We start from the raw sequence: 26,861 nt of genomic DNA on the forward strand, positions 1-26,861 counted from the left end.
CCCCCGTCTTGTGCTGTGCCACCATTACAAAGGTGCTTTTCTTAACAGAACTCACCCCAGATAATCGATGAGAGCAAGTGTCCCGTGTGGGTAGTCTCCACAATCACAACGCGCGCACTTGCGTGCGTCCTTAACAAATAAAAGCGCCTGGCGCGTTACGAACAGAGGAGCACGGACGCCAAGACCACACGCAGATCTATTTTTTTCAGGTCTGGATGGATCTGTCCAAACGGCCGGAAGTGACCTTTATGCGTAACGAAAAGACGGGTTTCAGTTTTACTCCTCCCCGAACGTACATTGCACCTGGATTCCACGGGCGTGTGCATGAGGGACTGCGTCTCGCTTACAGGTTTTGGTCATTCCCGGGGACCCGCAACGGATGAGGAAGCTGGCGTTCTTCACGGTTCGGTCAAGTGGAAGAGGCCCACGCTCATAAGAACGCTGCCCTTCAAGAGCTTTTCGTCCCCAGGCAGACAGTTGGGAGATTCCCGGTGTGCTACAGAGATGTCCGTATCGGGAGCCAAGAAGGTTCACACAGCAGCAGCAGCAGCAGCTGGGGGGGGGGGTGAAGGGAGGGATATTCGAGGATCTCCTGAAGCAAACTCCTCCACTCTCTGTTCCATCGCTTTTATCTTCCGGATGAGACTCCTAAGGAGACGTAGCAGGACTTTACGGATCTCTCGTCAGGCACTGTGCGCCGTCTCGACATGTAGGGGTCAACGTGATGGCATCCTCAAGCCGTGCGGTGGTAGTGGGGTCAGTCATGTGTAGCCGGATCTTGTGACAGAGAAGCTCTAAGGAAGAGCATGCTGGTGGCGGTACCCGAGGGGGATTAGACGGCTCTGCTTGGAAGCCGTCGTCCATCCATACGTACGTATGTGTGTATGTTGAACTTCTTTCGAAACTTTCGTAGCCAACCGTGCTAATCGTAGGCCGCGGGGGGAAGGGAGAACAAACTGAATGCAAAAATTGGTTCTAAAAAGATGATTTTTCAATCTCTGTTTATGCAGAGGGCACGGAGAGTGTTGTGGAGCTCAAATGAAGGTCAGCTTCGACGTTCTTGGAGTGCCACAGTGGCGAGATGTGTACTACCTCACCCGGTATACAGTCGGTCGTGGGTTCGATCCCAACCCTGATGCCTGCTGGATATATGGAGTTTGCGGTGTCTTTCTCCCCGTGGTCTTGTGGAGTTTTCTCCGGGTCCTCCGGTTTTTCCCCTCCACATTTAGAATCAACATGCACTTAGGGTATTTGGCTGCTATAAATTTCCACGTGATACGCTACATTGTTGAGCTATAATTTGTGATAGCTAAATCACTTCTGAAAAAGAGCTACGTAGCTCAGTGGGGGCCTTACTTGGTAAAATAAAGAAAAAAGTTAGTTTTTTTTGTGGCAAGGCCAGAGTTATTGCACGGCTCCCAGGGCACCGACCGCAACACCTCTTCCTTGAACAACGCCGGAGGAAACGGCTATTACGCAAAGTCACATACGCCACGTCATCGATAGGAAGATCTGCGGTGCCGTCTCCCACCCGGCCTCGTCGCCCATGTTCAAGCGCTGAGGTTTTCGCGAGGACATGCGGCTGGCAATTGCCCCAACCACCCCCTCCGCTGCCGGTGGGCGGCGAGTTCTCTGGGTGGGTCATCTGAGGGGGATTTGCCTTCAGTTTCATCGACATCCCAGGTTCGACAGAAGTCGTGGTGTCTCCCCATCACCTCGGGACTCAGGAGTGCAGAGCGGCCACGTTTCAGGAGTTGGAACGGGCTTTTTACACATGAGGGCGATGGTTCCGGTCCAGAGACCCAGCGATGGTCTGATATTTTAGGGTTTTGAGAAATTTTGGGAGGTATCTCTCCGATTTTGGGCTTGAACTTTGTCATTTATACTCTACATCTGTGAAAAAGAGCTTCATAGCTCACCAGACTCCCTCCAGTATAACAAAATATTTGTTCCCGTTTTAAGATGGAAATAAAGCTCGCCCCCATCTCGGGCTGAGGGACTGGAATAGGTTCCGTGGACTTTCAAGATGCTTGCCGGATTATAAGCAGTGATCCCTGGACCATCGTCGAATTCATCGATTTTGCGATGGGGGAGCTTCACTGGCAGATCACGGTGGTCTTGTGCGTCGGGGGCCTAACCCTCCAATCAGCACGGACAGTTGTGGATGGGGCCTTCTTCATAAACCAGTTGGAGCTGCGAAGCTCCTACGAGGGGTGCTGCAATGTCGTCCAATTGACTTGCCGGGAACAGATGTGTTCTAAACTACGGACAATTACGTATTTTGCCGGATAAGGCCCGCTGAGCTATGTGGCTCTTTTTCAGAAGCGACCTGGCTATCACAAATGATAGCTCGACAAATACCAGGCAAAAGGAGTTAGCATCTCCTAGCCACCACGGCGCCCCTATTAATCGGATCGGACAACGCAGTGGTCAGGGCTTGCCCCCCTAGATGACGTCATCTTCTAGACCTGGCTCTCTTGATCTCTTAGATAGAGGACCAGCTGGTCAACAACGACTCGGCGAGTCATCAGCATCGGGGCCGACTGCGCGAGCAGGAGCGAGCTTTGGGTCCGCACGAGTGGGCCGCTCCGCTGAGACGTTGCCCCCTTCAGATCACTCGCAAGCTCGGGAACGATGGTGCGGGATCTGTTTGTGTCCGGCCTCAACCGCAAGTTGTAGTTTATTGCGCCCACGTCACCTAGTCAAGGGAGAGCGGAGTCGGGGGGGGGATGCGTTTGTATTGGGCTGAAGACGGCTGTCTGCAGTTTGCCTTGACGCCATGTCCATCAATCCCAACGATGTTGCGCAAGATAAGGGAGTACACGGCGGAAGTCATCTTTTGTGACTGCCCTTCCGCGGAACAGCCGACAGTGCTTTCTGGAGCCGATGTAATCACTGTAGTGAACCCGCGGTTACGGTATTAATCTTTGTAGTTGTTCGTTGCACAAAAAACTGAATTCCGGTGAGGTGCTGCAAAACCATTGGGCGTCCGTCACTGACGATTGGCCAGTACAACACGCCGCGGACTCTGCTGAGACAAGCGGTCTCCGCTCGGCCGTCTCTGAAGCTGCCATGAAATGGCTCGAAAAAATGTGACCGTACATTTGTTGTCTTCCGCTTTGTTCTTCAACACCAGACTGAAGAGAGGGGTTATTCTCCGCCGGTAGCATCTGAATTATTCTTCTTCTGAAAATCGCTTATCGAAGAAAGGTTTTAGCAAGTGTGTTTTAATAACCTCCGATTAGCACGGTTGGCTACGTATGGTGGCGCGAAGTAAGCTCAGCATACACACATACAACAGTGGGTTTCTGCAAGTTGCCTAAGTCGCACCACAGCACGTTGAGAATTTTAAGTGTCACGGTAATGAATGCCAAAGCCTTCGACAGCCAAACCAAACCAACTTAATATAAAATCTTTAGACCAGCGGATGAAATGTCCCAAAACATTCTGCTGCCTTGCTACCATGTAACTTTTAGATTCTCTGTTTACTTGTTGATTGACAATGATACAAAAGGTAGAGTTTTAAAATGTAAACGTTACAAACGATTTACAGATGCCCTGACTGTGAAGTTTATTATTTTTGTTCTTTTTTTTTTCACATGTCACACATGTCAATGGAATGTGTATACATGATCCGCAGAATAACAATAACAAGCGTAGAATGTTGAGACAAGTATTATAAGCAAGCCCCGAGTGAGGTCAGCGTAGCAGCGCACTGGGCTATTGCAGCTTGTAGCCATCTCTGACGCTGTATCTCCACGCTTCGCAGATTTCCACATTTTAGATCGAATCAGTCTGGGGGGGGGGGTGGGGGGGAGGTAGAATCCAGGTTCACAATTGAACAATTTTCCCGTTCCGAGACGCCTGCTAGTTGCAGGGTTGGTGTCCCCCGTTCACTGCTGAATCTCGGAACGCTCAAGTGGCTCGGCCTTCATTTTATTCAGAGATGCGTAGCGCCGCCGTTTTTAAAGACGTTGCTCTCACCGCAGAGAAGCGTTGCCACATGACCGCATTCTATCATAGCTGGTGCCAAACTGTGCCACACCCCCCTCCCGCATGACCTTTTACTTCATTGGAATTGGACGCACGCACGTGTACGGAATGGTAAGGGGGTAATTGACATTGTGGCGCATGGACAGGAAGTCATGTTCCTGCAACTGCTTCTACACGGTCACCTTAATTGGGACTGGATGCCAGCCATCGTCCCAGTGCCTGACTCTTGCGTTCCATGCTGATGTCGAGGTTGGTGAGCCTCGTTTGGGGGCCGTGGGAGCGAAGTTGTGAACGTCTTCAGACGCCGCCAGCGCATGCACGGATGTATGTTGAACTTCTGCTGCTTTGCATGTTGACAACCGTGGTAATCAGAGATGCGGGGGGAAGGACAACAAACTAATCACAAAAAACAGTCCCGAAGAAATTCGTCTTCAATCTACTACCCACTACTACACACTCACTACTGCACGAAAAGACATAGATCCTCCGTATATCCTGAACAGACTGTTGGGGCAAGAGCTGTTTGCGAGCACCTATGAAGGCCGGCACGGCAACTGAGGGGGTGGGTTGCCAGCACCGCGCCCGGCCGCCTTTACCTCCCCATTGCGCGATCTTTACTACACACCACACTAGGTACTAATTTGCGGCTGTATCGACCTAGGGGAGGCTCAGGACCGGTTCAGATAATCGTCACTGGTGTTGATTGCGAGCGGGAATCGAACTCAGGTTGCCAGGTTCGTAGTGCAGCGCGCTAACTGCGTCACTATCGCTCCCCACAACACACACTCGCTACTACACACTACCTTGTGCATGTATGTTGAACTTCTTACGCTCCGTAAGTAGTGAAGCATGCTAATCAGAGATGCGGGGGGGGGGGACAACGATCGTAGGTGTGGGTTGGAAGCGTCTGATGAAGCGTCTGTGGTTCTCGCACTTCTGAGTCGCCTGCTGTTTTCGTTGCTAGTTGTGAAATACTCATATTATTGTTGTACGTAGTGCGCTGTAGAACTCCCGCAACTGCACCAAACAGGTACGTGCGCAGGCCTTCTGAGCTGCGCACGTAAATCACTCTCGCGCGAAGTAGCGCTTGTCTCTAGGGCACACCATCTATGTTTTGCTAAGCGCGGATGTTGAGGAATGCGTTTCGCTGTACCGCTTGTTGCTACAGGCCTTCGTGTTTTTTTTTTTCTGATTGAATGGCCGTACGTTGCCTTTCGCGGACGGCACCCACATCCTGCCCTGCTCTTTGGATCGCTCGCGTCACTGTCATTCTCACGGAGGAGAAAATGTTACGTCAATATGCATCGAGAGATAATTATGCATATATTTACTACCTGCCCCTAAAGTTTCATCCCATAGTTCATTTTTCAAGTATGGGTGGGAGGATTCTTCGGGCTACATTGCTTGGACACGGATCCAGGACACCCGATTTTATTGCTGTTTTTTGCACATCTTAACAAGTGTTACGGGAGAACTATTCTTATCCACACCGCTATTATCCTCGCAGGGACTGCAAAAGACCCTGTGTGCCCAACATCAGATGGGCCTTTTTTTGTATCCGCTGAAGGATGTTTGCCACATGCCAGTTATGTGCACTTCATCACATATTTATTTAAACTAAACTATATTCTATTTTTCCAGGTAAGGCCCACTGAGCTTCATGGCACTTTTTCAGAAGCGACCTATCAGAAATGATAGCTCAACGAAGTGGCTTCTTATTCTTGGTTCTTTCTTTTGAAAAAAGTGGCTTTTTTTTTCTTAAAAAACGCCACTTTTTTCAAAAAAAAAATTTGCTGTGGTTTTCACACCTGATGATGATTGCTTGTGTTGCAATCGAAACGTCGTGATAATTTTATCGTTTTATTTTTATTATTGTATTATTTCCCTTCTACGTGACTTTACCGAAAGAACCAAGAATATGAATCCCTGCAGTCACGAAAGCTTTAAATCGAAGTGGCTTTTCTCGTGGAAATGTAAACTAGCCAAATACTATGAACGCATCATGTTGACTCAGAGCTGGGATCTGCCAAACTAATAAGTAATAAAAAATGAAAATAAGCTTTTAAAAAAAACTTGGGATTTTTGGTCATTCATTGCCCGAGATAAATTGGTTTTATCACTGGTGGCAGTTTGGACTTGAATGCACAAAGCTCGCCAGTGCAGGCTCAGGGCTTCTACAGCTTCTACAACTTCTACATCGGCATCCCGTACCCACGCACCTCCTCCTCCCTTCTTTGTCTTCGAAGCCACGAATCCCCATTATTGCGTGGCCTTGACCATCTGGTGGACACACATCGCCAAGAGACTTAATGTGGTCCAGCTAACGGCTCCTCGGGATTCGAGCACGTGCCTGTCCTTTCCGCCAAGCTCTCTGAGGTGCACGGCGGCACCCCTAAGTGCACGTAAAGCCTGTACGACGCAGCTTTGTTTTTGCGTTCTGTCGGCCGCTCTAGTTGCTCGTGCCGTCACCGTCGCTCGTGATCCTGCCACGTGACAATCCCCTCGAACCGTTGGCGTCTAGTGGCAATGCCACGGCGGGTGGCGCGCGGCCGATAAATGCAATGATCCAAGTCAACATTCATTTTAGAAGAAGTAATTAAGTTGCCTGACGAAGCTCCAACGTGTCATGACACCAATTTTTTTTGCGGATGGCGCTCGGAATGCTTCGAGCTGTTGCTGGCAATTAGCTCATTATGAGCCACGCGGATAATGAAACGGTACAATCTCTACGCTTGACCAAAAAGTTTTGCGTTTCAGCAATTTGTTTCATGAAATTAACAATAAGGTGGGTTTCTTTCATAGCTGAAAGGCGTCAACGTTGAACATCATTTCCCCGACGGACGCTGCTCATCAACGTTCGAATCTATCGTTGCTTTAAGCAAAGCAACCTCGAGCGAAGTTTTGACATCTCGCAGTCCCCGTCGGCAAGGTTTGCGGAGTTTTTTTCTCCCCGCTTCGGCGAATGCCGCTCGGGAAACGGCAACCCGCGGTGAACCGTAAGAACGCAAAACGGGGGTGCACGTCCGCGACTCGACAAGTGCCGCTCTCTTTTTTTTTTTGTCCCTTCTCAAAAAGCTCGAGGGCTTGCGACGTGCGGACATGTTTGCCCGTGCATCGCAAAGATCGTCAAGAAAGTTTGCGTATTGGTCGGCGACTTGGCACGTGCAAGAACCAAGTTGTGCGGTAAAGGCAGGGGCCGGCTGGTTTCTGCGCAAGGCAGTCGGACATGATGATAATGGGGGAGGAGGGGGCCACGTAGCCAGGCGTGACCACCACCAGGGAGAAGATGCTTGGCTGCTCTTCAGACCCAAGCACGTGTGCACGTTGAACTTCTTTCGCACCGTACGCAGCGAACTCCACTCATCGGAGGTGTGAGCGGCGGACAGCAAACTAAACACTGAAAGCAGTTTGAAAGAAATTAGTTTTAAATCTACTACAACACTCAGCACACACTCATTATTACACACTCTGCATATTCACTACACACTCGCTACTACACACTACTCGCTACTACACACTCACTGTATGTATGTGTGTTGAACTTATTTCGCACTGTATGCAGCCAACTTTGCTAATCTGATGTGTGGGGCAGTGGGGTAGCAAACTGAAAACAAAACAGTTCTCAAGAGATGAGTCTTTCAATTTGAAGTTCCAAGTTTTCATTCCGGGGACATGTCCCACGTCGAAGGTGGCCAATAGAGCTTGGGACTCGGGGGGGGGGGGGGGCGAAGGGGGGGGGCGAGCGAAACATGAGGCTGTCCAGTCAACAGTCAAAACACAACCCAGGCTTCCGGGATTCAACTCGGCCAAGGCCCGGGCTGGGAAATGTGCTTGCGTCGGCTTCTCGACAGAGTGTGGCGGTTTCACTGCGGTGGCCCCAGAGAGTTTTGCGCAGAATCTTGGAAGGAAGGGGGCCTGTCCCCCCCCCCCCCCCCGCGTCTAGAATTTAGCGTGTTTATTTTTAGCCTTTCTCCTGACAAGCTGATTGGAGAGACCCCTTGCATTACCCCGCCATCTGCTCGAGATAACGAGCTGACAGTCACGCTTACTTACGTGACTAACAAACACATGTTTGACGGGAGTTGAATTCTCCACCCCTGCGTACCCAAGGGGACGCGCGGGCACACCGGGACGTGATTTTAAAAAAAATTCTCTCCTTTTTGCGGGAATGTTATTTGAAAATGTTCAAATGCAACGGCTAATTTGTTTGCTGAATTAGCTTGCCGGGTATAATATATAAACATTTAGAGGCATTGGATGGTCGGTACTCTGGGTTCTCCACCACGGCCGTTATGACTTAGTGCTTAGTCGACATGCCAATCTGTTTATTACGTGTTGGCAGGCTTGCTTGTGCGCATCCAAAATTAACTTTTTTTTTCGATTTGAAACATCGCCTGAGATTTGGCAGGATTGTGTTTATGACCAGCGCTGGAGTTGGGGGGGGGGTATAATCGGATCATTCTCACGAGTCAGCAGGAGAATCGGATTATCGTGCACCCTGTATCCACAATCCTTTGAACTCTGAGGAGTGATCCCCACCAGTCTAAATAAGCAGACGATACATATCCTACATATGTCTGTCCCCTGTCCCTCTGCGTGAAAAATAAAAGTATTTTTTTTTTCACTTCCCATTAAACGCCTTCTTGGGAGTGCATAATTTTAGCAGCATTGATTCAATACATGCAACTCTGGACCAGTTTTGACGTACAGTGTCTTCATCAGCAGCGAGGTTTTCTTGAGCCAGTGCTACTGAGTTTAACACGTAGGCGTAGATTGTAATTGTTGTGGATTTGGTCTCCAACACACCCCGGTGTGCTGTACTAGTAACAAATTGGCACGTTCTGTTTACGTGACAAACCATTACTAATTGGCTGGGTCGGGTGGTGGCCGGTTTAACAACACATTTATAATCACTATCTAACCTAAAAAAACTATATTATCAATGCTAGGTAACTGCCATATCAGAATGTGTATTTAAACTGGAGGAATCCGATGAGATATGAAGCTCTTTTTCACAGATGCCCAGTAGGGGCACGGTGTCAGAACGTTACAACAAGGAGCCTACAAAATGGGACCTTTTTTGCCAGTATTTGTACCGTTTGCCTTTTGGTGTTCTCTGGTCTGACACTGGTAAGACTAGGCCCTAAGAACGCTGTCTCTGGTGAAGGCCAATCAATTAATATGTCATCAGAGCATGTTTGCTTGCTTGTTCACCACAAGTACGTGTTGTTAATGCATACTTGATTCCTTACAAGAGGTTTCTACTTGAAAATCTTAACACCTGTTTTATTGCCAGAAAGGGTAACACCTATTCTTATTCTCTCATAACAAGTACCCTCTCTTGAAAAAACAACGTAACACAAACCACGTAGTAATCGTTCGCGTCGTTGTGGAGAATATCAGTGACGAAATGAGCGAGCAGACAATATACGTCTCTTTTACATGAAATGGTTATTTTTGACACAGCCCATCAGCAAACCATGTAGACAGAAGGTAAATCGATGCTCTCGCGTAGTAATCAGACAGGTCAATAAAATAAACATACGATGAAGAAGGCATGTCTGCCTGCAGAGCGCAAACAAAGTCTGTGACGAATCCTTTTCCGTTCCCTTTACAAGCGTTTTTTTTCCTCTTCAGCGGATTTTACGACTCGCGTTTTAAAACAACAAAAACGGTCGCTCATCACCTCTTGGTTTTTTTTCTCTCTCTCGAATACCCCCACGGGGAATTTACCGCCCAGAAACGTTGGGCCGTGTTCACGAGCGAGCGCAAGTTTCATCAACAACAACAACAACACCTTAGCTCAGCCGCTGCGACGGCCGTTGTGCTAGAGCCATTGGTGTTTGCGGAAGCACAGCTGTGCGTGTGGTTGTACAGAGGAAGAGACTGACTTCGCTGAATTGGCATGGTTACCCACTTCTCCAACCAGGTTTCACTCCACCTACGAATAAAAATGTTCCGTGTCGAACGCCGTTGTCCTCTGAAAAGACGTCAGGCCAGGAGAATGACGTTTCGGCAAGGCCTACTTTTTAGATGAACGTCTCACTCTCCTGATTATGATTTGGTCCTTCCAATTGTATCGCGAATGTGTTCTCTCAGCGTCATGTCCACAGATGAGGAATCTATTCGGAACTGGAAGAACAGTGCAGCGCCCCTCCCCCGTGTTAGGGAACGGAGCCGCTGAAGCAGATATCACAGGACTACTTCTGAGAGTCGGCTTGTAACGGGTACAGTGTTCGCTCGGTCTTGCATAGAGAGCGAGCGAATGACTCAGCGGTGGTGCGACGATGTGGGAAGGCAGCCACTCGTTGATAATCTAGCGCCAAAAATTACCCAAGCTCTGCGGCCCTCGGTATATCAAGGTGTTAATATATAGAGGACCGGAGGACCGGAGCAACGGGAGAAAGACCCACGTGTCCAAGGGGACAGCACTCTTTCGCCGAGAGACGGAGCAGGTGGAGTCCACGTTGGCGCTGCACCGCCTTCCCCTGGCGAGCCAGGGAGTGGCGCCTCCTCGGCGCTGACGGGGAAGGGTGTTTCGAAACGTTTGCGCGATCCGCCAACCCTCTCCGCGTTGGTGGATAACAACAGGCGCGTGCCTGGGGCAACCCTTTCCTACCCACCCACCCTGCTGCTGCTGCTGCTCCAGGGTTGCTGTTCATTGCACGGAAGTTCACTTGGAGTTTTTAAGCGCAAAAAAACAAATTTGATATGAAGTTTGTTTTTGCCTACTTCCATTCGTGACCGGGCCAAGACCGTCAACTCACTACACTTGAGAACCTGGGTTAATATATTTTTTATTTTACCAGATAAGGCCCACTCAGCTATATAGCGCCTTTTCAGAGGCGACCTGGCCACGAATGATAGCTCAACAAAGTAGCTTTATAGCAGGCAAATGATATTAATCGCATGTTTTATTAATGTAGAGGGGAAAAACCGGAGGACCCAGAGAAAAATCCACACGACCATGGGGAGAACATGCAAACTCCAAATATACAGCAGGCGTCAGGGTGGGGATCGAACCCACGACCTCCTGCATACAAGGCGAGGTAGTTTACATCTCCTAGCCACCGTGGTGCCCATCACAGGCGGCTGCACCGGAACTCCAACCGAGGCTCTCAGTGGTGCCAGCTCAGCTCTCTGACCTCTGAACCACCGGGGCCATCTCACCTCCTAGAGTACACTTTGAAAAGAGTGAAGCGCGCCCATACTGGGAAAATATACTTGCACACACAGTCTCTCGTGATGGCTGCATGGGACGGCTCCGTTACACTGCAGGGTTACTGAATGCAAGCTGAGTCAACATAGGGAAGAGCTGGTTTAGCAGGAGTCTATTAAAAACCCATAATCACTGTATACTTTGTCCCTCCGACCTGCCCCCCCCGCCCCCCCCGCCGTATTAATAATACGAACCCATTTCCACCGTTAGTGCATGCGAAGATGTGTGCCTGGCTGGGATTAATCGAAACGGTCCATCGGGGTGGGTGGGTGGGTGGGTGGGGGGGGCGGTGGAATGTCTCTTCACATCACCGTTGTTGTGCACAACGACAAAGTGAGGATGATGGCACGCGGTGCAGGGAGACGACGGCGACGACTGCACCAGGCGGCCGGAGGCGTGAGAGCCCTTGCCCCGTTTGTTACCGCCAGCCTCCAGCGCCGCACTTCCACCCCCACCCCCCCGCATTGGAGGGGAAGTGGTAGAAACGAAATGCTTAACATTCCTTCTGCAGCATCTCGGAGGGGGCCGCAGCGGGAAAAGGTCACTGCGACAGAGTGATTTTTAAAGTGGGGGGGGGGGGGGGCATGCTCTGGGTCTCTCCAGCGCCCAACAAAGGGGTGCACTATGCCAAGTTCATTACCCCTGCAGCACACGTACTCTCTGTGCTCTCTGTGCTCTCTGTAATCTCTGTAATCTCTGTACTCTCTGTGCTCTCTGTACTCTCTGTGCTCTCTGTAATCTCTGTGCTCTCTGTACTCTCTGTGCTCTCTGTGCTCTCTGTACTCTCTGTAATCTCTGTACTGTCTGTACTCTCTGTGCTCTCTGTAATCTCTGTGCTCTCTGTGCTCTCTGTAATCTCTGTACTCTCTGTAATCTCTGTGCTCTCTGTACTCTCTGTAATCTCTGTGCTCTCTGTGCTCTCTGTACTCTCTGTAATCTCTGGACTCTCTGTGCTCTCTGTACTCTCTGTGCTCTCTGTAATCTCTGTGCTCTCTGTGATCTCTGTACTCTGTGCTCTCTGTGCTCTGTAATCTCTGTGCTCTCTGTAATCTCTGGACTCTCTGTGCTCTCTGTACTCTCGGTAATCTCTGTACTCTCTGTAATCTCTGTACTCTCTGTAATCTCTGTGCTCTCTGTGCTCTCTGTAATCTCTGTGCTCTCTGTAATCTCTGTGCTCTCTGTACTCTCTGTAATCTCTGTGCTCTCTGTACTCTCTGTGCTCTCTGTACTCTCTGTACTCTCTGGACTCTCTGTGCTCTCTGTACTCTCTGTGCTCTCTGTAATCTCTGTGCTCTCTGTGATCTCTGTACTCTGTGCTCTCTGTGCTCTGTAATCTCTGTGCTCTCTGTAATCTCTGGACTCTCTGTGCTCTCTGTACTCTCGGTAATCTCTGTACTCTCTGTAATCTCTGTACTCTCTGTAATCTCTGTGCTCTCTGTGCTCTCTGTAATCTCTGTGCTCTCTGTAATCTCTGGACTCTCTGTGCTCTCTGTACTCTCGGTAATCTCTGTACTCTCTGTAATCTCTGTACTCTCTGTAATCTCTGTGCTCTCTGTGCTCTCTGTAATCTCTGTGCTCTCTGTGCTCTCTGTACTCTCTGTAATCTCTGTACTCTCTGTGCTCTCTGTAATCTCTGTGCTCTCTGTGCTCTCTGTAATCTCTGTGCTCTCTGTACTCTCTGCCCCCCCCCCCCCATCTTCTTGGCCAGTGGTGGTTCTCAACCATTTTGGCTCCTGTGTAATTCCCCTTGTTGAATTTTGTTTTAACCGAGTACCCCCCGCCGCCCCCCCCCTTGCCTGACCCAACGTGCTTATCTGGGAAATAAATGTAGGAGTTGATGAACATCGATATTTTAACTAATTATTGTGTGAGGTTTCCTAACTAGCGAGTGACTGCAAGCGAATAGCAAAAAAATTCAACGGACACTGCGTCGCGAAATCTTTTATCGCGAGCTGGTTACTCTTGTAAACACGCATTGTTTACAACCAATGCGTTTAGAAAGGTATTTTATCCTGGTAGGAACGAAGTTGTAAACTGAGTGTACCAGCCTGCAATAGATTAATGTGTCCGTCCGTCCCCTTTCAATACTTTAACGAAGTGAAATCTCGTGCTGTTGGGTGTAAAATCAGCAATAGACAGCGCAGAGACTTGTCCTACCAGCCCACCCTGCAGGGACCTGTTATCGTTCGAGGTTACCGTTCTGATTGAAATTGTATCGTTATTTTCCAATGGCAGATTCGTACGCGATTATTCGCCAGTGACTCTCATGTGTGATGTCATTTCACACATTTACAAATCGCCTCGCGTAACCCCCTGGGACATTGAGACGTACCTCCCCCCAGGGGTCCGCGTGCCCGCCGGTTGAGCACCACTGCTCTAGGCCGTCGGATTTATTGCGGCGGAACGCCACGGAAGAGCCCCGGTGCCCTTTGTTGCAAAGCAGCCGTTTGTTGAAGGCCTGAAGATCTCCCCTGGCGAGGTTTAACTGGAGTGGAAGCGCACGCACGCACGCACACGCACGCACACACATGCACGCACACACATGCACGCGCGCACACACGCACGCACACATGCGCACACACACATACGCACACACACACATACGCGCACACACATACACACACACACATACGCGCACACACACACGCGCACACACATACGCACACACACACGCGCGTGTTTACTTCATCAAGCGTTCACATTCTCCGAACGCGAAATGTGTAACGTGTAACTATCTGTTGATGCGGTGATAGGTGGATTTTTTTTTCTTCAATTAAGGGATTCCATAGGGTTCTGTCAGCAGCATTGTAAGCCTCCTGACTTTAAAAATAATTATCTGACTGTGTAAACTAAAAGTAAACTATTGTTATTTTACCAGGTTAGGCCCGCTGAGCTCCGTATCTCTTTTTCAGAAGAGACCTGGCCACAAATAACAGCTCAACGAAGTGGCTTACCACGTGGAGATTTACAGCAGCCAAATACTCTAAATGCGTGACGTTGATTCTAAATGTGGAGGGAAAAACCGGAGGTCCCGGAGATAAAATCCACGCCACCATGGGGAAAGACACGCAAACTCCAAATACACAGCAGGCATCAGGGGTCGGGATCGAACCCAAGACCTCCTGTTAACCAGGCGAGGTAGTTAACATCTCCTCGCCACCGTGCTTCCTTGTGTGTCTTTGTATCCCACTGTAATCTCGTTGAAATGTCATCTTAAGAGATTCTCCTTTTGTGGTGCTTGTACAGTTTCTCCGGAAAATTGTTTGGCACGTAAATTCTTGCTGACTTATGTTTTTAATCTGTTAATGTTCCAGTATAGTTTTTTTAATGTTAAAAACTGATGGCCTTAGGTTTTTCATTCACATAATTGGTTTGTGCCACTAACATGGTTGTTATTTATTGCCGAAATAACTTGACTTTTGGCTCGGTAAGATGAGGCCCGTAACGGCAGCCAAGTTTGGTGATGTTAATCATCATCAGCATTGTCAGCCACTGTTGGATGAAGGCTTCCTCATGTTGTTGCGGTCGAGCGATGCAATGCAACCCGTCTCACTGCTGCGAATCAGCTGGTCTCTCACGTGGTGCAGCCGGGTGTTAGCGCAGCGGCGGTAACACGCATGTTTCACAGCAAGAAGCACATGGGAGAGATTCCCGACTCGGGCGCTTTTTATGTTCTCCGCCCTGTTCTGCATGGGTTTCCTCCAATTACAAAAAAAAAACATACAATGTTCTCCTGCAACGCCTGTTTTCATAGCGCCAATTGGATATAATGTGATGAATGTATTAGGGAACACTTTTTATAACGCGGATTCGAAGTGAATATAACGAGATTCACAGACCGTGGATCATATAATCAGCCTCGCAGCAGCGGCTTTTGGCTAGCTATCAAAGATGGTCACTGCATCGTACACTCTCAGATGCGCATCTTCGGCCAACTGGAACGATCCTCCTTCTGATATTAGGAAGCTATGCACTTTTAAATAATCTAAATTGACAAACTAATTTCTTCAGAACTGCTTTTTCTGTTTAGTTTCTTGTCCTTTCCCCGCACCTCCGGTTAGCACGGTTGGCTACGTACAGTGTGAAAGAAGTTCGGCAAACATACTTAAATTAACCAACACTACCCACACCGCTGATTCACAGGTAGAATCAGAATTCTGATTCCCCAAAACTCTCCACAGAGCCTATTAAAATGGCTAAATAACCTCGACATCCACACATAATATGACGTTGGTTAAGGAAGTTGGATTCAGGTAGTAAAATTCGCGTATATATTTTTAAAGGCGCTCCCAATGGGGTCCGCTGAGTGAACAAGATGCCCACTTTCTGTGTCGGATGCCTCGAAGAACGGGCCATGTACGTATGTTTAACTTATTCCGCACCGTACGTAGCCAACCATGCTAATCGGAGGTGTGGGGGGGAGTAAGGACAATATGCATGTACGTGTCGCACATTGTGGGGATTCTTGTTATAGTTGTGTCAGAAGGAGTGGTGGTATTTCTTCTGCTGTGTGTGTGTGTGACATCCATAATGATACCATGGCCCTCGTGGCATGCTGGATTGTTCCAGCTGTGTGGTAATACTGCTCTTTGCTAATCAAACACGATCAGTCGGAAGCATTCTCACCGTGCATTCATGCGTATGACTTAATTAAACGCCTACAACTATTTGTTTTCAGGTTTCCTATGTACTGTACGTATGTACGTTGAACTTCTTTCACATTTCTCATTGAGTTCATTTATGCACACGTGCCATTGGCCAACGTCGGCTGTGCCTTTAGTCTGATTGAATGCAATTCCATATTTCTACGACGGCAACCAGTCCCGTCCACATTATTCAACAACGTTCCCTTTATCTAAACAAAGTGGCACTCCTTTTAAATAATCACCGGGCATTGACCCCCACACCCCCTGCCCTCCAGCAAGGATTTAAACCCGTGACCTTTTGTAGGTCAAGCGCGGTGGTACAGCGCTGTGCGTGACCCCCATGTCCTGCTCCAGTAGACACGGAACGCGTAGCTTTGTCTTGCACGGTGGATGGATCGCTCGTGGGCCTCGTGCACAACAAATCTTTTGGGGAGAAAACGATGATAAAGCCTCGATCGTCCCCACCTCTTTTTCGTTTGCTGCCATCTCCCTGCACACGCGAGGTTTTAAGAGTCATTGCCGCAGGATAGCTTTTGTGTTCGTTTTATCCCTGCGTTCTGTGACTGGGACGCACAATATAAGCTACATATATCTACAAAGACAAAGATTCCCCCTCCCCCTTATAGCCTTCACAGACTGTTGTGGCAAGTGCTGTTCGCGAGTAGGACCTATGCTGGCCAGCGCGGTGCACAAGGGGGTGGGTGGCCAACACCATGCCCACCGCGTTTTGTCTCCGCAGTAACAATGTTTTACTGCACACCGCACCAGGTACTCATTTGATGCTGAGTCGACCTAGGGGAGGAGGCCCAAAACCGGTTCAGATAATCGTCATTGGTCTTGGTCGTGAGTGGGAATTTAACTCGTGTCACAGCCAGGTTCATAGCGCAGCGAGCTAACCACTCCACTACTGCTCCCCACTACATATACAATATATACACATATACACACACAGATATACGCACACAGATATACGCACACAGATATACGCACACAGATATACACACACACATATATAAGCATGAATAGATGTTTTACAAACTGGGGTTCAAAATTAGATGCACATGTTGTTGGAGAATTTTGGTTCAGCCAGCGTCTGACAAATGCTCTTTATTTACGCTTTTAAAGCGTGTAGCTCACTTCATCATTTAGCGGCTGGAATTTGTAAATATTATGGAGGATGGAGTGTTGGTAAATAGTTCTGTTTAAATGTAATTTAGAGGGAATGGCTTTATTAGGTTCAATTACAGCATGTGATTTCAGGCTCCTACTTAAATTCAGACATGCATTTTTAACGAACATTTATTGAATCAAAAGCAAAAAATCAACAATTTTGTCAATAATTCAAAGCAGATGACATTACCCCCCGTTAGGAGTCATGTTTGGTTTGGCACGAGACGGCATGGTGTGGCCCCCACCCGAAACCCGTGGGTTTTTTGAGATCTGTTAATTTCCACGACGCTTTGTTTAAAACCGCCCAACCTGTGCGTCAGTGTTCCATGCAAGAGTCTTTGCGGTCACCTTGGCTTCAGCGCGCGCTCACGTAAGTGCATGTCTTCGACGTGCACGCAGCATCGCTGGTCGCCGTCGACGATGAAGGACCCATTCGTAAAACGTTTCTCAGGGGGAGCTAGGGGCAAGCGCATCGCTGAAGATATTTTCTTGGGCCGCCCGCCGGTCACATGACCCCTTTGTTCCGTCCTTGTCAGTGGCAAAAGCCTCTGCAGTGGAAATAATGATGGCAAGTCTTAGGGGTTTAACAAGAACACAATTTGATGCCTGTCGAGACGTAAACATGCGCGAAATAATTTACGTTTGTATTTATTATTTTTATTTTTCGGTGTTTAACTTACATTTTGCTAGTTTTGCGGTGGCGAGATGTTAACGACCTCGCCTGGTATGCAGGAGGTCATAGGTTCGATCCCGACCCTAACGCCTGTATATTTGGAGTTTGCGTGTCTCTCTCTCCGTGGTTGTGTGGATTTTTCGTCAGGTCCTTCGGTTTTTGCCTCCCATTACAAATCAACAATCATGCGTTTAGAGTATTTGGCCGCTATAAATGTCCACATGATAAGCCACTTCGTTGAGCTATCATTTGTGGCTAGGTCACTTCAGAAAAAAGCTATATAGTTCAGTGGGCCTTACCTGGTAAAATAAAAATAGTTTATAGATTTATTTTTTTGCTGGCTTCGGCACCCTGCGATTCCTGTGATTACCTTGCCTGGTTTGAGTGAGTAACTAGAGCTGGGGCATCCAGATAAGACAGCTATCGGGCCCAGCATAGCCCAGCCATGGCGTTTGTAAGTAGTAATGAGACGGCACTGTTATCGACTATGGAGACTTAACACGGCCTAACGCCAATCGGGGCGGAGCGGTGGCGCACTGGTTAGTGTGCACTGGTGAGCGCACTGTCAACCTAGCCACCTGGGTTCGATTCCTGGCCACGGCTAACATCAGTGGCGAGTGACGTTTTGAACCGGCCCTGGGCCCTCTCTTTACCAACCACTGTGGTCAAATACGATAAACCAAACCCCGATGACAGACACACCAAGGGGGTTGGGGGGGGGCCTTCATCCAGCAGTGGATTTACAAAGGCTCTCGGTTAAACTATAAACTAAAACTATTTTTTATTTTACCGGGTAATTCCCACTGAGTTGTGCAGCGCTCTTTCAGAAGCAACTTGGCTATCACAAATGATAGCGCACCAAAGTGGCTTATCATCACGTGGAAATTTTATAGCAGCCAAATACTCTTAAATGCGTGTTGATTCTAAATGTGGAGGGAAAAACTGGAAGAACCGGAGTAAAATCCACGCGACTGCCGGGATAACATGCCAACTCCAAATATACAGCCATCGTCAGGGTCAGGATCGAACCCATGACCTCCTGTATACCAGCCGAGGTAGTTAACATAATGCCACCGCGGCGCCAGGTTATCATCATCATCATCACCAATACAGGTTATTAAACAGTAATGCATACCTGTCAACCCATCCGGTTTACCCATATTCTTGTGCAAGGAAATCGTTTTCAGGTCCATACAGCATACAGCCATTTTAATACGGGCAAAACTCATCTTCTATATATATAAAAGGGAAAGTTGTGAATATGTGTGTCTGTTCAAAATGTTTAGCATACTTCCCGACATGCAACAAACTTGAAATTTGCCATGTGGGCAAATAATGCATATATTTTGCACGGCAAGTGAGCTGTGACGTCACATATCTGTCATGTCACCCGCATGCGGAAGCGTCACGCAGTGTGCCTGCTGATGTCACATCCCCCCCCCCAACCCTCCGCGAGTAAAGTGCCGTACAAATGTGTTGCAGGTCTACGGCGTTCTTCGCGCAGCATTGTTTTATTATTTCAGTCGTTTACTGCCGTACGCACCCTGAAAGTTGTGTGTCTGCAGCAAGCGCGTGTATGTGTGTGTCTGTGTGTGTGGGGGGGGGAGCGGTAGTGTAGTGGTTAGCGCGCTGCGCTACGAACCCGGCGACCCGAGTTCGATTCCCGCTCACGGCCACCACCGATGACGATTATTTGAACCGGTCCTGGGCCTCCCCTAGGTTGACTCAGCCTCAAACGAGTAACTGGTGCGGTGTGTAGACATCGCCACTCAGAAGACAATGGCGGTCGGGCGTGGTGAATCCAAGTCTCGGGCGAAGCCGGGTAGTAAAGCTAGTTTTTAATAATTGTCTGTTTCTCCCTTGTGATGGGACTTTGTAGGATGAATGTTAATAATTAAAAGGGCACGGGTTGCCCAATGAGGTCTGAATTGGTCTGTAATAAGGTAGGCACTGATAAGGGGTTCATAGGTATGGTAATGTTGTATAATCGTTGTGGTGTTCAACAAAGTGGTTTTGCACTACTCCAGGGACTTTTATTTAGAAATGCATTCGACAAGCCGTCGTGCCGTTTAATGCCTGCAAAGAGGACGGGGGACGCCTCGGCAGAGGCTGGGGGCCCCGGGGATTTGGGCTTTTATTGTGGAGCACACCCAGAGGTGCCCCCAGAGCTCATTGTGATGCAGGACCCCCGTGCGTCCGTTCGGTCGGCCGTTTCATTCCGCTAAACGCGGAAACGCGTGCCAGAGTGTCACACGTGGGCAACGTTGATACCGCGCGCGTGCCCCGCATTAAATAGGAATGTCATTGTTGCCGTGCCACGTGTGCAGTGACGTTTGATTTCGGTGGAATGCGGCAGAATGTGAAATGTGGATACCGATTTTTTTTTATTTTTTTCATGAGCCACGGTTGACGATTCTTCTCTCGACGATGCCGCCGTAGCGCGTGGCGAAAACTTGAGAGAAGTAATAATGCACGATCTGTGACCCAACTCGGAAGCCTACGTTTGAATTAGCATTGCTGGTTTCACCGTGTAATAATAATAATGACGATTTACATTTGTAAGGAGCATTTCATCCGTAGACCCCCAATGTGCCACCGTGTATGGAAAGTGGGAAATAAACAGAACCTGCAAGGTAAAAACGGCCAAAACTAGAGTGGTTAAGGCCAGTTTAAAGAGGTGAGTTTATATTCTGCACTTGCTCTGTTATGCGATTATCGCAACAGACACTGCGGTTCCCTTCCCGAAGCTAAACGCTCCGAAATGGAATTGGCCAAACATCCCAAGGCCGGACCGAAAAAACCCACGCAATCATGGTAAAAAAAAAAAAACACTCAAAGCTCCGCACAGATGGATTCAATCCACTTGACGGCCATCTCCTGGCCACTTTGCAGCCCATTCATTGGGTTTGCAATTACCCCTTTCTGCTGTCCACTGACCCTTCCCTCCAAGGTCCCGGGTCGATGTTAATGGTAAGATTTCATGTTCACTTTTTAAGTGTGTGAACACGCAACACATATCCCATGAGCGTAATCATGTTTGTTCAAACTCCGTGTTAAATTATTTTGCGCTCACACACATTTTAAAAAGTTGAGTAAATTCGTGGTCTTAGCCCAGTCACAAAAAAACGTGTCATTAAGTTTGGTGTTGTGCATAATTTGGATAATTTTTACAGGTCTAAGAATTAAGCATATCTGTTTGAACACTGCTCTGACTGTGAATGGTGTAGACGGGTGGGGGAATTGCTGCCCCCTAGTGTCAATAAAAAGTAACGTTAATAAATCTCAGAAGTACAGTATGTATGTTGAACTTCTTTTGCACCGTACGTAGCCAACTGTGCTAATCGGAGGTGCCGTGGAAGGACAACAACACTAAACGAAAAAAGCAGTTCTTAAGAAATGAGTTTTCAATCGAGATTTAAAAGTGTATAGCTCCACTGGGGTTTCCTGATACTGGAAGGCAGAGCGTTCCAGACATCCGCAGAAGCGCATTTGATAGCGCGCGATGTCGTGAATAATAATGCAGTTAATAACTCGCACAATATTTCACGGAAGATCACAAAAGCTTAGATCATAAGGGTGCTATTATAATCCAACACCGTGGCATAAATACGGATTGAATCGTAATAATGCCCGTCGTTTATCCAGGAAAGCCTCTCGCTGTCTTACGACCCTGTCTCCGGAGGGTACGGCATTGGGTGGCCTTGACCAATTCCATTCCTGAGTGCTTAGTACATGGAAATAAACTCGGAGAAAACCCTCACCTTCACGGAGATTACACTCGCAGTGCCACACAGATTAGAGTCACTTGACTTGCTGTGCTGTCATCCTTTGCCCTGTCAAAGCCCGCAAGTTTGGGGGTTTGGCAGAACGTGCCATGTTACAGGCGTTAGCACTGCACCCGGTTTTCCGCTCGCTCAATCTGTTCACAAAAGACAATGATCGCACCGTGTAGCCTCAGCAGACTGTTGGGGCAAGTGCTGTTCGCGAGCACCTATAGAGGCCGGAATGGCACACGAGGGGGTTGGGTGGCCAGTGCCACGCCCGAGTGGCGATGTTTACACACCACACTAGGTACTCATTCGAGGCTGAGTCGACCTCGTAGAGGCCCAGGACTCGGATCAGATATTCGTCACTGGTGTTGGCCTTGAGCCCGGTAATCGAACTTGAGTCGCCTGGATCGTAGTGCAGCGCGCTTACCGCTAACACCACCGCTCCGTTCACACGCACTCGCGTCTCTCGAGACAAAAGGAAATTTACTGCTCGACAAATTGTCCGCAACGGACCCTCATCTCAAACACTTCGTTCACTTCCACAGTTGCGCACGCACAGCCACCGCGGCCGCCAAGGTCGTTACTCCAATACAGCATTCTTTGAAAGTGCCCTGTGGCGTCGCTGTTGATCTCACGAAGTCCCCCCGAGTAATTTGAACACTGGGAACCATAAACACTTGCTTTGAATGAGCACTGTGGCCCCTTGGCATCCTTTCAAATGAACATGGCATGCCAGACCTCCTTGTTCACTGCATTAATAAACATGATCATAATTGTCGTGCTTTGTTAATCCACTGATGGGTGAAGGCTTCCCCCACACCGTGTTGGTCGTGGAGGTGAGCAGGAGGAGCGATTCAGTTGGCACTCGCCACTAATGTTTAGCCATGGCTGGAAATCAATCCCGGGTTAACTTTGTTTGTACCGTGCGATGCGGTGACCACCATCTATGTTTGATGGCAAGCCAGAAGCCGCTCCTGCGTTGATGACCGGAGTTCGCGTGATGTTTTACGCTCCTTGACGAGATCAGCAAGGTATTGTGGTGGTTCATTTTTGTCGGGACGACAGCGCTGTCGTCCCGACAGTTCTGTTCCTTCACCTGAAGAAGGCTACTTGTGTTGTGGCCGAAACGTCGTGAGAATTTTATTGTCTTATTTTGCAGTCACGAAAGCTTTAAATCGAAACCCCCACCAATTGTTTTAATTTTGTGTGGATGCAGAGGCTCCCTTGGCACTTGTAGCTGGGGTTAGGCCTTTGTGTTTTATTTAACCTTAAAACAATTACGCATTGTTACCGAGTTGCTTCTCTGATTAAGTATTCCCATTGTGGGAAAATATTTCGTCGAGCCAAGTAGTCGCGTTGCCTGGCTAACAAAAATAACAGTGAATGTTACATATATGACTGCGGCCATAGTGATGGTGATAATTACATTCAATTGAATGTTAAAAATCATTGGTATAGAACATTTTATTTCACAATGAACATTTTAAATGTCAATGCAAACGAACAACGGTAGATTTCACATTTCCTTCCTGCGTAAAAAAAATATACATTGAGTTCATAGTGTGTACGTTTCACAATAGCTGCTGTACGCAGGATCCTATACGTTTATGCGCAGCCCATTCGTCAATCCACTGCTGGATGGCTTCTTCCCATGCCACGTGGGTATGATGCCGGTTATTCGGCTACACTTCACCGTGCAGATGAATGTGGGTTGTCGAATTTGGGGAACATAGACGTTGTGAGCACAGTACAGTACAACAGTGGGTGTTTTGTTTTTGCCGCCCTCTGCTCACGACGTAGTGCTGCAGCAGCCTGTTGCACCTGTTTTTTTTTTCACGGTTGCCCATGTGACCACTAATATTAAGAAAAACAAATATTTTACCAGGTAAGGCCAAGATGATCTGGCCACAAATGATAGCTCAACCCAAGTAGCTTATCACCTGGAAATGTTTGGCAGCGAAATACTCTGAGCGCATGTCGATTAAAAAAAATCCACGCGACCACGGGGAGAACATGCAGACTCCAAATAAACAGCCGCAGGCTTTAGGGTCGTGATCGAACCCACGACCTCCTGTTTACCAGGCGAGGTATTTAACATCTCGCCACCAGGCTAAAAATCCCGCTGAGCTTGGCGAGCTTTCGTCACAGCGAGGGTAAAGGCGAAGCCCTGCAATAACTCACGCCACTGTTAGTGGAAGGGCCTCCACTATAGGTAGGAGCTACTTTAGCCCACTCTTTTACGCGTGCCAGACCTCTTGAAGGATGTGGGAGCACCCACACTTTACCCCACCACCACACACGTATGTGACCTGCCGATCGACTGCATGTGGTGAACCCACCGTTGGGTGGACAGAGGCGGGGTGGGTTTAAGAAACTAGTGTCGTTGTTTCAACTGTCGGCGACTTGTGGATTGCAAGTCGAGTGTGCTAACCATTCCAGCGCGGAAGCATCGCGTTTTAAAGTTTACACCCCGTGTGACGCTCTCATGCTATGCTCCCCAGTGATGCTCCCGTGTCATGCCCCCGTATGACGCTCCCGTGTTGTGCTCCCGTGTGACGCTCTTGTGTGATGCTTCCGTGCCATGCTCCCATGTGACGCTCCTGTGTGATGCTCCCATGTCGTGCTCCCGTGTGACGCTCCCCTGTTGTGCTCCCGTGTGACGCTTCCATGTGACGCTCCCGTGTCGTGCTCCCATGTGACGCTCCCATGTGACGCTCCATGTGATACTCCCATGTCGTGCTCCCGTGTGACCCTGCCATGTTGTGCTCCTGTGTGATGCTCCCGTGCCGTGCCTCTGTGTGGCGCTGCTTTGTGACGCTCCTGTGTCCTGCGCCCGTGTGACGCGCTCACGTCGTGCTCCCGTGTTGTGCTCCCGTGTGCCGCTCCCGTGTGTCGCCCCTTCCAGTTCATCGTGGAGTGCCACGGGAACACGCTGCTCCCACAGTTCCTGGGCATGTACCGGCTCACGGTGGACGGCGTGGAGACCTACATGGTGGTGACGCGCAACGTCTTCAGCCAACGCCTCATCGTGCATCGCAAGTACGACCTCAAGGTGGGTTCGCTGAAGTCGGAGGCGTTGGGGGGGGGGGGGGGGGGCCGAGGTGGGGGGGGGGGGGGCTGTGGTGGGGGGGGCGCGGGGTGGGGTGGTGTGCGTTGCGGCGGGAACGCTTTGTTCTCCACGCACGCCGCGCGGAAACAAATGCGGGCGGGAAGAGGGCGCCCGTTAACGAGAGCGACGACCGCCGTTGAATGGCAACGATGCCTGTAGGAGCTGCACGTGGGTGGTTAGTGACGGGGGTGGTGTGTCAGTCGGGCCCCTCGCGTTCCGTGGCTCCCCGTGGGCCTCACCGCAGCACGCACCCCCGCCGGCTTGGGCTTCGGTGCTGCAGACGTTTGCGGTTAATGTGTTTTGCCGGCTGTCCCGTTGCGCCGTCGCTTTCCCTCCTCTGTCCGTTTCACCCTATTTTTGTTCCTCTTATCTTTTTCGAGCCTGCCTCTCATTCTGTACAATCACAGCTTGGGGTCATTGCGGTTGTCTGTATGTGCTGTATGTTGAACTCCTTCTGCACCACGCATAGCCAACCGCGCTAATCGCAGGTTGCGGGGGTTGTGTTTAGGTGTTCACCGTTCCTGACGCATCTCCCTCGCCGTGCCCAATCGCAACCGCACGGTCATAATTAGTCCCGTGCCTCCGGGTTGCCGTGTGTTCACAGGCGTTGTGATTAGTATTCTAAAGGTAAATGCTTACCTAATTAAATCTAAAACTTTCGCTCGGGAGAGTCGCGTCTGTGCGGGGTTGTTTCAGCCAAGAAGCCTCGGAGCGTTAAACGGCAATTGGCTTTGGAAGGCAATCAGCAAGACACCACAGTAATTTTATTCCAGTGTAATGTTTGATGTTAATTGAATGATGATAATAACTATTTCCTCAAACTTTTAGCTTTAAATCTTGACTTGAAGCTTTCGTGACTGCAGGAATTCATGTTCTTTTTGGGTCTTTCGGTAAAGTCACGTAGATAGGTTCAAAGAAAATAACAAACAAATAACAAACAAGTACGACTGCATTCAGCAGCATTCCTCCTGATGACGATGGCTTGTGTTCTTTTCGTATTTATTTCATTTGAGTGAATGTACAACCGTTCAATCGTGTGTTTTACAGTTGGTTACTTGAAAATTTCAAACAAAATTTTTTCAATTCACATCCTTTGTAATGTTTCACTTTGCAATCCAGAGGTCGCCGTTTCGATCGCCCGGCAAGTTTCTTCAGTGCACCCCGCTGCCTCTGTCCAGCCACCGCTCGTAAATTGGTCCCCCAGAGTTCGCCAACCAGCAGGTCACGTGCCGGTTCTCCCGACCCCCATCGAAGACTGCTGGTCGGCACGGAACAATTGGCCAAATACGAATCGCCTCACGAGCCTCCTCTACAGGAGATCCTCTTGCCAGCAACGGTGTGAACAAGCGATTCGTCATCATCATCATCATCATCCTCATCACGATCCATAGGAAGATAGCCCATGGGTGTCCACTGCACGTTTTGTCATTTCTTTTCACTTTGCTCTGTATTGTGGGAATATGCACAAGTAGTGGCCACATCTTTCTGGCACCAATCTCTTATGTCGTTGTCATTGTCGTCGTCATCATCATCAAGCCATTCTCAGTGAGGTCTTCCTCTCTTTCCGGTTCCTTCTATTTTTTTCCTAACAACGCACTTTTGATTTTCTTTGTTGTCCATCCTACAAGCGATTGCAGGGCTCTATAGAGCGAGCTATATACACCCCGCCCCTTACCGGTGTTATGGTCACAGTTTTTGCTCGGTATATTTTAAAATCCGCATTTATTTATTTCGGTTATAGTGAGGTTTTTCTGTATTTTAAAATTATAAAATTTGCTCCCATTTCCTGAACTATCATCCCCTAATACGTTGCGGTCGTGAGTGTAATTATGCTACGCTCAAAAGCATGGTTACAGCAAAAGGTTAAATAATTAGCTTGCGTCGTTGGTGTGTGTGTGTATATATAGTGGACGAAGTCTCAGCTCAATAAAAGAAACCGGGTTGATGGGCTGTGTTGTGCTTGACAACACCTGTCCTCGCATGCCATGCTTGATGCTCGATTAATGAATGTGCTGGGCATGCGCGTGCCCCATTAAGCTTAAGCCATTGCACATTCCGTGTCACACCCCGCCACCCGAAGCAGCACTTGGCAGTAATTATTACATTTATTGCCTCAGAAATGATGGTGACTGGGAAAGATAGCTTAATTGCCATTTAAAAAAAAGAGATAATTGCGGCACTTATTGCGCAGCTTTATTTTAAATCACCCGGGGAGGGGGGGGGGTTGGGCTTTTCACGGTTCCGAGGATGTGTTAGCGCCAAGTAATTTCAACGACTTAAC

General features: G+C 48.8%; 1 protein-coding gene across 6 annotated transcripts in view; it reads left to right on the forward strand.

Annotated features, from left to right (window-relative positions):
• LOC116943875 (phosphatidylinositol 5-phosphate 4-kinase type-2 alpha) overlaps positions 1-26,861 on the forward strand; it is a 231,125-nt gene that overhangs the window by 153,745 nt on the left and 50,519 nt on the right. For all 6 annotated transcript variants that reach the window (XM_032957157.2, XM_032957159.2, XM_032957161.2 and 3 more), the window contains one exon: positions 24,377-24,523. In XM_032957157.2, coding sequence (XP_032813048.1) covers positions 24,377-24,523 — 147 coding nt within the window. The remainder of the gene's footprint in view (positions 1-24,376; positions 24,524-26,861) is intronic.

Source organism: Petromyzon marinus, chromosome 19 (assembly GCF_048934315.1).
Source record: "Petromyzon marinus isolate PM22_M1 ecotype Great Lakes invasive population chromosome 19, UKy_Petmar_22M1.pri1.0, whole genome shotgun sequence".
NCBI classification, from domain to species: Eukaryota; Metazoa; Chordata; class Hyperoartia; order Petromyzontiformes; family Petromyzontidae; genus Petromyzon; species Petromyzon marinus.